General features: G+C 31.5%; 3 protein-coding genes across 6 annotated transcripts in view; 2 read left to right on the top strand and 1 right to left on the bottom strand.

Annotated features, from left to right (window-relative positions):
* The window catches only part of LOC111687908, a 29361-nt gene extending 20479 nt beyond the window's left edge, over positions 1-8882 (top strand). Inside the window, exons 2-5 of one of the 3 annotated variants that reach the window (XM_046950996.1) lie at positions 78-333; positions 431-551; positions 651-4987; positions 8753-8882. In XM_046950996.1, the coding sequence (XP_046806952.1) occupies positions 78-333; positions 431-551; positions 651-4962 (4689 nt within the window). In that variant the 3' untranslated portion in view covers positions 4963-4987; positions 8753-8882. Of the gene's footprint in view, positions 1-77; positions 334-430; positions 552-650; positions 5243-8752 lie in introns of those variants that run through there. The other 2 variants (XM_046950997.1, XM_046950995.1) reach the window with 2 other exon arrangements.
* Positions 5203-6764, bottom strand: LOC111687858 (cell wall transcription factor ACE2). The gene is made up of 2 exons (XM_023450337.2): positions 6662-6764; positions 5203-6244 (listed from the first exon to the last, which is right to left on the bottom strand). Exons 1-2 carry the CDS (start codon positions 6662-6664, stop codon positions 5276-5278), a joined length of 972 nt encoding a protein of 323 aa, XP_023306105.2. The 5' UTR covers positions 6665-6764; the 3' UTR covers positions 5203-5275.
* On the top strand, positions 8617-12106 carry LOC111687916. Of its 2 annotated transcripts, none has more exons than XM_046951000.1 (4): positions 8617-8990; positions 9088-9287; positions 9373-11836; positions 11905-12106. In XM_046951000.1, exons 1-3 carry the CDS (start codon positions 8786-8788, stop codon positions 10855-10857), a joined length of 1890 nt encoding a protein of 629 aa, XP_046806956.1. In that variant the 5' UTR covers positions 8617-8785; the 3' UTR covers positions 10858-11836; positions 11905-12106. The 2 variants fall into 2 exon arrangements, with proteins under 2 accessions (XP_046806956.1, XP_046806958.1); XM_046951002.1 differs by having other exon boundaries at positions 8859-8990; positions 9075-9287.
* Positions 12107-12353: the final 247 nt, after the last annotated feature.

The raw sequence follows: 12353 nt of genomic DNA, 5'->3' as shown, positions 1-12353 counted from the left end.
AAAAAGTGTTATTATGTAGTATTATTCCAAATTTTTTCATCATCTTTTCGCTTACACGCAATCTACTTTTTTTGCAGCTAGAAATTAAACGTCCTAAAAGCGGTTTATTTATCAATGAAACTGAACGACCACCATTTTCACCCAGTGATGGCATACCCTACAGTACTTACAATCCGAGAGTATTACAGGAACAATTCGACGCTCAAGGTCTTAACAAAATTGATTTGATTCCTGGCAAGAATGTCGAAGATTTATGGACTTGGAATGTTGGTTTACAAAAGAATGAAAGTGAATTGGATCGAATTTTTATTGAGGCAGCTGTGCCAAAATTTGGTAAGTTAATTTTTACAATAAATAATAAAAAGTTTTGCATTTAATACAAAATGATAATATAAAAAAAATTATAATTTGTTGTATTTTTAATTTATAGAATGTAACAATCAAGAATTATATGCTTACCGAATACCCAAGGATTTAGATAAAACATTTTCGGCTCGTATAATATTAGGCACGAAAGCTGTACAACCGCAACCATTACCGCGAAAGAAACCGTAAGTATAAAAACAAGTTTTCGCTATTCTATCTTGCCTTTATCGTAATTACATATGGTAATTAAAATATAATATCCATATGAAATTATTACTTTTTAGTCGCTACCAGAGACCCCTAGAAATGGCTTGCCTTTACATTGCATTTGTTGAGGGTTTTCGTTTGAATGTTGACTTTTGGAATGCCGAAACTATGGATAATATTATAAAAATGTCTGAAAAACTTATAGAAAAATGTGTTAAAATGAATTACAAATCTCCAGACAATGACTACGATATAATTCCTCAAGTTTTGGAAAGACAGGCGTCTTTAAATATAAAAACACATTTTGCAGGACCTTTGAAAAGTGAACCTAATATCTATAAAGCTCTGAGTATATACTTCTCGAAATATAACACCTGCCTATTGTGTTCCAGCAAATTGTATTTATTGATATGGAAGAGATGCAAGAATTTATTTTACGTTTATGATCCTAATGGAAGAAGTGAGAATTGTACTCGCGACTTTGAAAATGGCAAAAGTGCTTTATTGTCCACAAACTTTATCGAGCATTTAGTTCATTTTATAGTGAATATAAGCCAGACCAATTTGGAGGATGATTTCAAACTATATGAGATTTTCCTGATGAGTTATGGCAAAATTATAGATCCTTTGCCCAATAAACCTTTTCCCAAAACGAGTCATAAACAGTGGGCAGTGGTAAATGAGTCGTATGCTGTAATACCGGGCTGTAATAATGGTTTAAGTCAGCCCACTACAGCGGCACTAGATAACCCCTCCATGTTGATATCGGTAATGGCCATTCTTTATAATCATATAGAACATGCTAATAGCTGGAAACCAGATCAAGTAGATGAACTCATAAGACTAGGTACCGCCTACTACAAAAGCCTTAGAAGAAAATTAAAGTTAAAGGATGCCCAACATGTTACCATAAGTGATTTACCAGATAAATATGTCTTAGGTACTTTTAAGGCTTCTCTCAAAAAGTTCCCGTTTATGTACACTGGTACCGTGACAGATTTTTGCACGAAATTTGTGGATTCCCTATTGACCAGCAGCATTCAGGAATTGTTCGACAATAATTGGGAAGCAGCTCTACTGCAAATCGATAATTCTGTTTTGGGTTTATGGCGAGATAGTGAATTGTTTTACGTCTACGATCCCTTTAGGAGAGGTAAAGCTGGTCAAGTGTTAGATCCAGAAGATTATAGAACTCAGGGAGCTGCTATACTACAAATTCATGCAAATATTGAGTCCTTCTTAAGGATCGTGTATGGAAAAACTTTACAAATGCGTAGAGGTGGTAAATTTTTCATTCATGCTATCAGTGTGGGCTGCATTAAACCCATTATGGATGGTAAGCCAAGAAAGCTAAGATATCCCAAGTTAAAGCTAACTCCAGAGACATATGCACAATTAATCGAAAAACTGCCGGAGCAAGGACAAGGCGATATACCAGATGAAGGTGTTCAATCCAAAAAAGAGAAGAACAAGAAAAATAAAAAGGACAAAAAATATAAAGACAAGAAAAATAAAATTGAAAAGGTGTGCAGCATTGAGTCTTTAAACGAAAAGGAACGTGTAATTTTCATTACAAATTCGGAAATAGTTGAACCCATGTTACAAGACATAATATGCGATATAATTGATCAATTTTCTGAAACCATACTAGGTCGTCCTAAATTATACAAATCAGCTGGTCGTGTTCTATTGCGTTCTGATAAAGAATATTTGGAAAATCTGAAGTATCTCGTTACACACGATCAAGATTGTGATAATATGGAAATGTCTTTTAAAACGGAACAAGAACCTAATACTCCACTCATTTCATTGGAAGAAGAACTGCAATTGCCTAGTAATTTCCAGTCTTTGCCTGATGGTACTTGGATTATTTTCGGCAGCCAACTTCTGCATCGAATGGATGACGAGCAATTTAAACTTAAGGGTCTTCTGTCAAGCATCGTATGTGCTGCGCTTTCGGCCAAATATAAAATTTCAACATGGTCTACCAAACTAATAGATTACGCTATTGAATCAGTAGATGACTTTGGTGAGGAGTTTCAATCATACCAATATGTTTTGGGAGCTTTATTACATAGAAACATACCTCAACTATTGCTGGGTGATAGAACCTATACAGTGAATGTTCAAAAAATCCTAAGATCAGATATACAAAAATCTCTAAGGCAAGTGCTCATAGAGACGTTGATTGATTTTAATCGCCTGTTGGTGGTTTGTCAACGATATTGTTGTCTGATTGTCAAGAGATACAATTTTCTCTACATGTTTTCTGGTTTTCCCGTAAATGCTGTTGGTTATAGAAAACATTCCACAGGACCTGGTTGTATAATGCGTTTCGTTGAATTGGATTCTTTAATTAGACGCATAGAATTTGGTTGCAATCCTCAAGGCTGTGGTATTACTAATTATGTAGTTATACCAGTGAAGGTATGGGATATAACTCCAGAACCTATGGGCCGCTATAGAACGTGGCCGACTAAAATTGAAGAACAAATGTATAACAAAGCATTAGAGGAGAAATCAAGGATTGAAGAGAGTAAGAAATCAAAAATGCGTTTTCTCAATGACGAGTTGAACAAAGAAAATCGGCGTATTAAAGACTTCCAGGCAGAACGAGATCGAGAATTAAGACACAAAAATATATCTTTAAAAATAAAGAGTTCTGAAGGAACAAAAATAAGCGAATGGAGAGCTATGGACAATATCGATTCAGAAGAAGAAGAAGAATTCCTCGACGAAGAAGATGCTGAGGAGGAATGTATAGTTGAAATCAAACACGAATTTGGCACAGAGTTGGACACCGCACGAGATGAAGAATATCAAAAACTGCGACCCATACTCTACGGCTACAGACTGCGGGAAAAGGATTTGTTGTATAAAATACAAGGAAGTAAAGCTTTAGAGAATAGATCGAATTGTATATATCATGAAATAAAAGCCTGCTTATTTTCGAGTGCTTTGGCCATTTTGTATGCCATTCTAAAGCCTCTGCATGAATGGACTTCTTATCGGATTGACCAAGTTATTGATTCTACTTTAATACTTAGCGATACAATAGTTGATATGTCGAATGCCCAAGAGAAAATTATGAAAAATATATCTGTTGATGACTATATTTTTGATATATTGTTAAAAGTTTATGAACCCCTTGGTTTAATCGGAAATCTGGAAAAACAACTGGAGCGGGCGTTGTGTCAGAATAAATATTTACTCTTTCAGACTGCTAACTGTTCTTATGCATTAAGCAAAGATGAATATTATCATTTATTTGATTCTTATCCAAGCATGGAAATAATGAACAGTGCAGAAGAAGATCTAGCAGATGAAGAAGAGACAAATGATCAGAAACGAAAATATTCTAAATCTATTAAACGTTACGGAGAACGAAACACTGCCTCTTGGGTCCTGTTTGCCGATATAAAGTCTCTTATGAAGTACATGGACCAAAGAGCCTGCAATATGACGTGGAAGGAAGACCTAGAATATAAATTCATAGCAATGGAAATAATTTCTTTCAAAAAAGCCCCACAAAGTACATTTGTCCTGCAATTACTCACAGGTATGCAGTCTTGTAATATGCAGGATGAACAAGAAACGTCCATCTGTGCTCATAATGAGTCCATAGCTTGGTTAGAGCACTGTATACCTATTTGGAGTAGATTAAATCGAAGAAACGCTGCTGGACGTTACCGTGGTATGACTGTAACGAAATTGAAAAAATACGACATCGAAATTGATCAACGTCTTTGGTCCTTATGGGGTAATTTACATCCTCAGGCTCCTGTTTTCGAGGTTTCCACAAGAGGCAAACAATATCTGGCATGCTGTGTCATGTCCTTGTGTGCCGCCTACCTTTACCGGCTGGTCGATTGGAGTCCCCAACTTTTAGACTCGATAATCGTCAATGGTGATTGTTATATGCACCAGAGTATACAAGATATTAAATGTGAAGATTATCAGTTTGCTTTGGAAAATCTTGAGGTTGAATGCCTGCTGGACAGTGTAAAATTTGACGTTCACATTGAAATGGTAGCATACGGCAAGCTTTACAGTCGGCCCAATTATAACCGTATGAATTTAGCCGAAGCTCTAATATATTTCTTTAAACATTTCCAATTTGGCATACTGCAGTCTTTTAAGAAATGCTTAGCTATTGGCTATATGTCTGGTCGTGATGGTGGTTATTTTATGTTTGATTGTCAAAGTCATGATCATCCACTGTTTCCCAAGGGTCAAGGTGCCTCGTACATATTACGAACAAAGTATTTGCAAATTTTACTGTATTGTATCGTCGTTACCCTTAATATTCCCTACTATAATGTTCAATTCACTTTGCACAAAGTTGACTTGGTAGTTAAGGATCAGGAAGACGATCAAGGAGATGAATAAATGTTTGCTTTTATAAGTTTTAAAGGTAATATATTAAGAGGTTTATCGTAGTGTTTCTTATTCCGAGTATAATTATAAATGTTGTTTTGGTTTGTTGTATAATTTCAAATAGATTTGAATAAACATTTAATTAAAAATTCGAAAGCATTGTAAATCTGAAGAAAAGTTCTTGCTGATTTCGAATTGGAGTTATTATTGAGAACTCTACTTATGGTTTAGAATTAAAAATAAATCATTGAATCTGAATTTTAACAATTTAAAATAACAAGTTTTATTTAAACAACAAGTGCATTTCTATCTCTCTAAATATTTTCTAATGGCGATACCGATAACGTCTCAAATTATCATCAGATGTTTTATAATGATAACCATCTTCGCGTAGAACATGTGCAGGCTCTACCGGAGCAATTGGCTGCTGGTGTGGGTCTAAAGCAATCATTTGCTGTTGCTCCATTTCGGAAATTGCATCCATCATTTCTTGCATTTCTTGTTGGCGATACATCTGTTCTTTGTGCTGTTCTTGCATTAATTGTTCCTGATACTCCTGATATGTAAGCTGGGGCATGGGTTCCGGAGGTGGTAACATCATGCCTAAAGGAGGAAGATATTGATTTTGTGGCATAATTTGCATGGGTGGTAGATAGCGATTTTCAGGCACTGTTACGGATTCGGGTGGAGAAGTGGATGTTTCGAAAGATTCTTGTTCTTGGGTTGGCATTTCAGTGGTAGTCATGGAATAATAATTTATATTTTGTTCGGTTGTGTATTGCTGTTCAGTAGTTGTTTCTTCTTCCAATGAAGGGCTGTTGGTAGTGGTGGGTGGCAAAGTTGTTGTTGTTGGTGGCACATCTGTAGTAGTTATTTCTTTCACAACAGGTGGCAAATATGTTCGCATGGGCATTTCGTAAGGAACTTGAGGTGCCTGTAGGTTTTCAATTTCTTGTGCTGGTGACAAATAATGGGATCTTACTTCGGGTACATGTTTGTCGTTTTTAGAAGACATTTTTAGATCCATGGATTTTGAATGTACACCATAGATGGGTTGTCCCTCTTTGATGATTTCAATTTGTGTTGGTAATTCAATCACTTCATGTTTTTCTATTGTTGTTTCAACACGTTCATTAGAAGGTCTATTATTATGATGTATTGAAATTTGTAGACCTTCAGGATGGTGGTGATGATGATATTGTTGATAATTTGGCGGCAAATAGTGATTGGTCAAATGGGACACATCTGCTGATACAACAGCCACCAGAATGGCTAATGTTACTAGAGAGGATTTCTTAAAGAAAAGTAAATTTTATTACAGAGATTATTGTTTTGTTAAAGTAATATAAAAATAAAACATAATTTAGGTTTAGATTATTAATATGGACAGAGTGTTACGATTGGTATAATGCGATTTTATTGCAGAAAAACGAAGCATTAAATCGTTTAACTCTAATACAGATTTGTATATGCAAACATATGTTTGTATCTATGTCTTCGTATATTTGCCAGATTATCAAATCAAAATTATACATAAGTTAAAATATGCTTTAACTCAAAGTTGACCAATTTGAAATAAAAATGGTTTCCTGAATTTATTAAGAGGTATTGGTAGAACGAAGTTTAAATTAATTAGAAAAAATCCAATGCATGTATACGTTAATTGATTGCAAAATTTTTATCTTTCGGAACATTAATTTTACACACTTACCATTTTTATTAACTAAATAATTAAAAGAGTGTTATAAATAGATGAATTGTGCGTTTAGGATGATTTGACTACTTAAGACTATGAACTGTAAAACGAAACTGATAAATGACCAAGAACCTCAAAACTTATTTATACCAAGTTATAATCAAATATGTATTTAAGTAAAAAAGTAAATAAAAAATAAATGAATTGAAAAAGCAACAAATAACTGGTCGACAGACAATTAGAAAAAATTAAGACCTTCAAACTTAAAGCATCCAGCCCATCTAAAGAAAATAACGATCTTAATACATATATACAAAATCTTGAAAAAATCTACTTAAACTTCTTAAGTATTGCAATACGAAACTTTTGTACTGTATAAATATTTATTAATCTTTTTTTTACCTGAAAGAATTAAATAAAACTTTGCAGTGCGAATAGTAAATTTATTTGTTATTTTTTATTAAAAAGTATTAAAAAAACTAACAATAATTGTGTAATTAATTTTAATGTCAAGTTGTATTATGATGTTTAGGCCAAAATATCCCCCCACAATTTATTTTTATTATTTGCTGTGTCATCCGTATAATAAACCATTATCATCATATTTATCATTTAATTTTTTTCGCTCTACCAAACCTCACACTACTGATCTCGATTTGAGGTTCATTCATCCATGATAATGATGATACAAACATACGTTTGTATGTATGTATGTAAAATATTGTCTGATTTTAACCACATACATATGTAAATCTATTGTCAATTAGTTTTTTATCTTTCTACCAGTAGGTCGAAATTAAAAATAATTTTTTTAACTTTTTAAATGATGCGTTAATTACACGCATACTTTATTTTGTGGTACATATTGAAAATGGCTTGTGGCATTTGTAATTTGTATCTGTGATCATTATTTGCATTTATGTTTATAACTTTAAAGTTATTTTAAGTTTTAGGCAATTTTTGCAACAATTTTATAAATATAAAAATAAATGAATTTTTTATTAATGTTTGTTACTTCCAGTAAGTTGAGGTATCTAATTAAAATAAAAATATCTGGGATAGGTATTATCGATAACAATAATCTGTTTTTGAAATTTGTCAAACAAACCCAAAATTTTGAGATACGAGAAAAACAGCTTTGACGTGACTTTAAGTTAGTATAAGTTCACCCATAGATCATCTAGAAAACTGCTGCCCAAAAAATCGATCAATCCCCATAGTTGTCACAAAATCAAGTTCTGATAAATTCTAAAAATTTTATTTTAATTGATGATATGTTTTATAAGGTATATATACAATTCGGCATAACCTTACTTACTCTAACATCTTAAGTTTTATTTTCATGACAATTTTAAGCATCACTCTTCACAATTGACAAGGTACAAACAGATTTAATTTTGTAGGCTCTGATTTGATTTGAGGTGGTTTATTTAACGATCATTGTTAAATACCAAACTTCTTAAAATTAGAGCATTTATGCATGCTTAAGGCAAGGCTATTTTCGAATGACTTTAAGCCATAATTTTCAGTAAATATTTATTAACGAAGGCTACACTTTTGAGTGCTTTAAGTATACTTCAATGTATACTTTATTTAAAAAACCATTAAATTTATTTAATAGTTTTGTTATGTTGCTTGGAAAACAAAAGTTTAACAAAATGCTCCTAATTGAATTAAAATTGTATAAAATGGAGAAACGCTTTATTAAAAAAGTAACAGTTGGTGACAACGTGTCTAGTGCTAAAGACACCTCCGAATGAATAGCTAAATTATGTACCTCTTATAAAAAATAATAAATTATTTTATTAATAAAAATTAGATTAAATATATTATAAACTATGAATCATTCGTAAATAATATATCAACACTGAAACCCTAAAAATTTTCTAACAATTGAAGAAAAATGTCAAAACTTTCATCGAAATATTTGAAATCATTAAAGCAATATTTTATAATTATTACAAAATTTTTTCATATCATTTCAAATAAATTCAAATATTTCAAATTATTTTGGGAAATTAAAGCTTACACGTTTTCAACAACAAGCAAATAATTTTAACACCATTTATTTTTGTTAAATTTGTATAATTTTTTTGGGAAAATTAGTTTGAAGGAAGAAAATACAACTTGCAAATAAACATGGATTGTTCAACTTGTAAAATAAATAAAATTTCACCTGAAATAAATCCATTTGGTGGCTACTTCTGCAGCAATGAACATCTGCAGTGCAATGAATGTAATACCTTATCGAAAGGACATTGTGGTCTTTGCAATGCCAGTACAAAGTTTGTACAAATGAATTTTAAGTCCTCAGATGAAGCACAACATAATACATCACAGTTAAGTAAGTATATTTTCGAAGAATAGACCTATGTTTATGTAGTGCTTTGTTAAAGCAAATGATCAATAAAATAGAAATAGATAACAGTAAATTTTAAAAGATTCCAGAGAAACCATTAAAAAGAATGTCATGGCAAACGACTCGAAACAGATGAATGAAATGGAAACATTATTTGTAGGTTTTCCAACAGAAAATTCAGTTTCTTTTATTGACAACTCGAATCATCAAGATGTCGGAAAGAACTTTAATGATTTAAAAAATAAAAATTTATTAAATGAAAATATATTTTGTTTTGAAGACGTAAGTTTAAATTTAAATATTTTTATAATCATCTTTTTTTATTAAATTTCCTTTCGTTCTAATGATTACTTAAATATTTTTCCAGGATCCTAATGAAACTTATATACCAACATCTGAAATTCGTTTTATGGATTCCACTGAAAGTTTTCAAAATTTCTATGCCAAACCAAAAACCGACGAACTGGCTTGTGTATTAAACAACAATGACCAACAACAGAATTCTCTATCATTGAAAGTTTTAAGTAATTTTGAAACTCAGAACTCTGTTGATAAAACAGAAATTGTTAAGAATTATTTAGAAAGTTGTTGTACAACATCATACCACCAGTCACCAGAGTACAACTGTCAACATTCCCATTATCAGTTTGGTTGTCCAACAAACAATTCAAAAATGGAAACAGCAATGAAAACCGTAAGTGTATCAACCGATTCAAATCCAAGCCTAAAATCAACATGTTTAGACACAACAGAAGCTAAATTGGTCGCTAAATTTAAAACACGAGATTATTTAATTATGCAAGCAGTGAGTGTTCCTCCTCCCATTCCGAGTACAGCCAATTTGCCATTAGAAAAATATGGTAAACCAAGTATGGATACAGTACGAATGCAAAAAATTCTGGAAACTTTTAAGGAGGATCTATATGCAACAAAATTTCCCGAAATGTCAAATTTTATTAAACTTTCAGGACAAGTTCCAATAAAGCAACAACAAGGGAAGAATGAAACTGAAACACGAAGTTTAAAAAAGGAAGATAAAAATTATTTTTTAATTACAAAATTAGTTAATGCACATAGGGCTGTTTATAGTCCTCCAAATCCACCAATAGCTCCAGTTAATAATTTACACTTGCTACCGCAACCGCAATCACCTCAACAAGAACCGCCTTTGCCACAGTTTCAAACAGTGCCCTGTTCCTCCGTTTATGCGCAAGAACTTCTCCAAAATCAAAAAAGGCGTTTAAGTCTTAAAGCAGTTCCAGCTTGTGAACTTAATATACCACGACAACCGATACAGTGTCCTGAATCAAATTGTCATAAAATTATATTTGTATCGGATTTCAATAAACATTTGGTCGTTGATCACAACCATCTGCCCATGGAACGCATAATTCCCTATCAGTGCAAAAATTTCTTTTTAGATGCACGTTTAGCCCACTGTGGTACTAGTAAATGCCATTTATTGTATTTAATGCAAAATAAAATTACCGATTTGGGAAGCAGTGAATATAAGGACTTTCTTCCCGTACTGGTCATGACCACACGAATTTCCCTTAATGAAATGTGTGGTTTAAAAGATCGACCATCCACCATGGAATTTTTTCTCGTATGGATTACGGGAATTGCTCCTGAAGAATTTCCCGTATTTGTATCATTAACTATTTGGTGTAGATCAGGCAGGGTGCCCTCATACCATACTGTGTATTCCGGAGAAATGTATTCTATTCGGGAATCTCAACGGGCCTTAGATGTTTGGCAAAGTGGCCGTATGATTTTATTATCCAGCCATGAAATTGATAAATTAACTAATGGTGGCCAGGAAATGTTAAATTTACAACTGAGTGTTCACTGATTTGAAAAGTAAAGGAGAGCTGCTGTAACAAAAAAACTAGTAAAAATTGGAATTTTTTATCCTTAATGTTTATATTTTATAATTTATACCAATACATATTATGATGGCTTACAAAAAATCATGTTTGATTATAAAATCTGTTATTGGTCGCTTTTTATTAAAAGTATTGGGCAAAGGAACTTAAGTTTACTTCTCTACACTAAATCGAATCCAAATCCAATAAGAACATTTCCATCACATCAGACTTTTCAGATATCTTAGCTCAAAGTTTGAAAAACTTAGTTGTTTATGAAACGTTGCAATAGGGTTAACGATACATCCAAAAAATTGGATTCAACATAAAAGTTTAACAAATTTTGAGATATCTTAATCTAAAGCTTGAAATAACTACTGAATTAAAAAAATATTTGTTTATCTTTAAAGAGCGATATTTAAAAAAAAGAAAGGATATCTCAACAAATTAATAAGTGTAAGCAAACTATATCTACTATCTCTGGTTTAAAATTTTGAACTTACAAATTTGTTTGTAAATGAACACTGTGTGGTGAAATTGTATTTTTACTAATCCCTAAAAGTATGCACTAGAAATTATGGGAGTATATTATATATATTATTTTTTAAAAACCAATTAATTACCTTTATTATTTATACAATTTATTTTTTCTCATTGTATCTTCTAACACAAATGTGAAAGAAATATTTGACTTTTACGTTATACTTTGACTTTTACAATATAATTTTGTTAGAAATTTTTTCATAAACAAAATTTAAAGTTTTTTTTAAATAATTATCCAATTTTTTTTTTTTGAATTTGTTACAAAATGTCAAACGGTGCTTTACCCAAACAACAAGCATCATGTTCATCATTAAGCGGTCATTTGAATACACACAATTCGAGTAGTGAGCTGTTTGAATTGAAACCCAAACCAAAATTATTTTGTATTCCAGAAAATTGCACCAGATTTTTTAATGATTTAAGGTAAATTACAATTAGCTTAAAAAGAAAAGATTTTTTTAAATAATTTTAATATTCTTATTTGCTTTAAGGAAAACACAATCTTTAAATGTTCACAAAAAAGTGGACCATCCTGAGAAATCATGGTCAGTCTTATATGTTGGCTCTAAAAGTTATGATGATGAGAAAAAAAGGTTTATGATGTGATAAAGAAATCAATCAAACATTGACATAAAATTAATTATTATTGTTTTAAATTTACAATTTATTCATTTTTATTAAATATTTATAAAATGTAAAATATTTGTTAAATTTTTCAATCTGTATCTCTAGAGGTAACATTGTATACCACCGAGGCAGCCACATACAAAACTATTACCTTTAAGAATGTTCTTTTAAAGAAACCCAAATGAAATTTTTTCATAGGTTTCAATTTTAAATTTGAGAAATTAAAGGATTTCCTGACAAAAAATATAATGTTTTATAAGATAATTAAAAATTATTTATGATTTTTACCTCCATTTTTTCAATAAATTAAATT

This window comes from Lucilia cuprina, chromosome 5 (assembly GCF_022045245.1).
Source record: "Lucilia cuprina isolate Lc7/37 chromosome 5, ASM2204524v1, whole genome shotgun sequence".
NCBI classification, from domain to species: domain Eukaryota; kingdom Metazoa; phylum Arthropoda; class Insecta; order Diptera; family Calliphoridae; genus Lucilia; species Lucilia cuprina.
The sequence above is the reverse complement of the archived record's forward strand: the minus strand, read 5'-3'. Positions and strand labels throughout refer to the sequence as shown.

Coding starts and splice junctions, on each gene's coding strand:
- LOC111687916 (XM_046951000.1), top strand. CDS start 8,786: ATGGATTGTTCAACTTGTAAAATAAATAAAATTTCACCTGAAATAAAT. Junction 8,991..9,087: donor ACATAATACATCACAGTTAA/GTAAGTATATTT, acceptor AAATTTTAAAAG/ATTCCAGAGAAACCATTAAA. Junction 9,288..9,372: donor ATATATTTTGTTTTGAAGAC/GTAAGTTTAAAT, acceptor ATATTTTTCCAG/GATCCTAATGAAACTTATAT.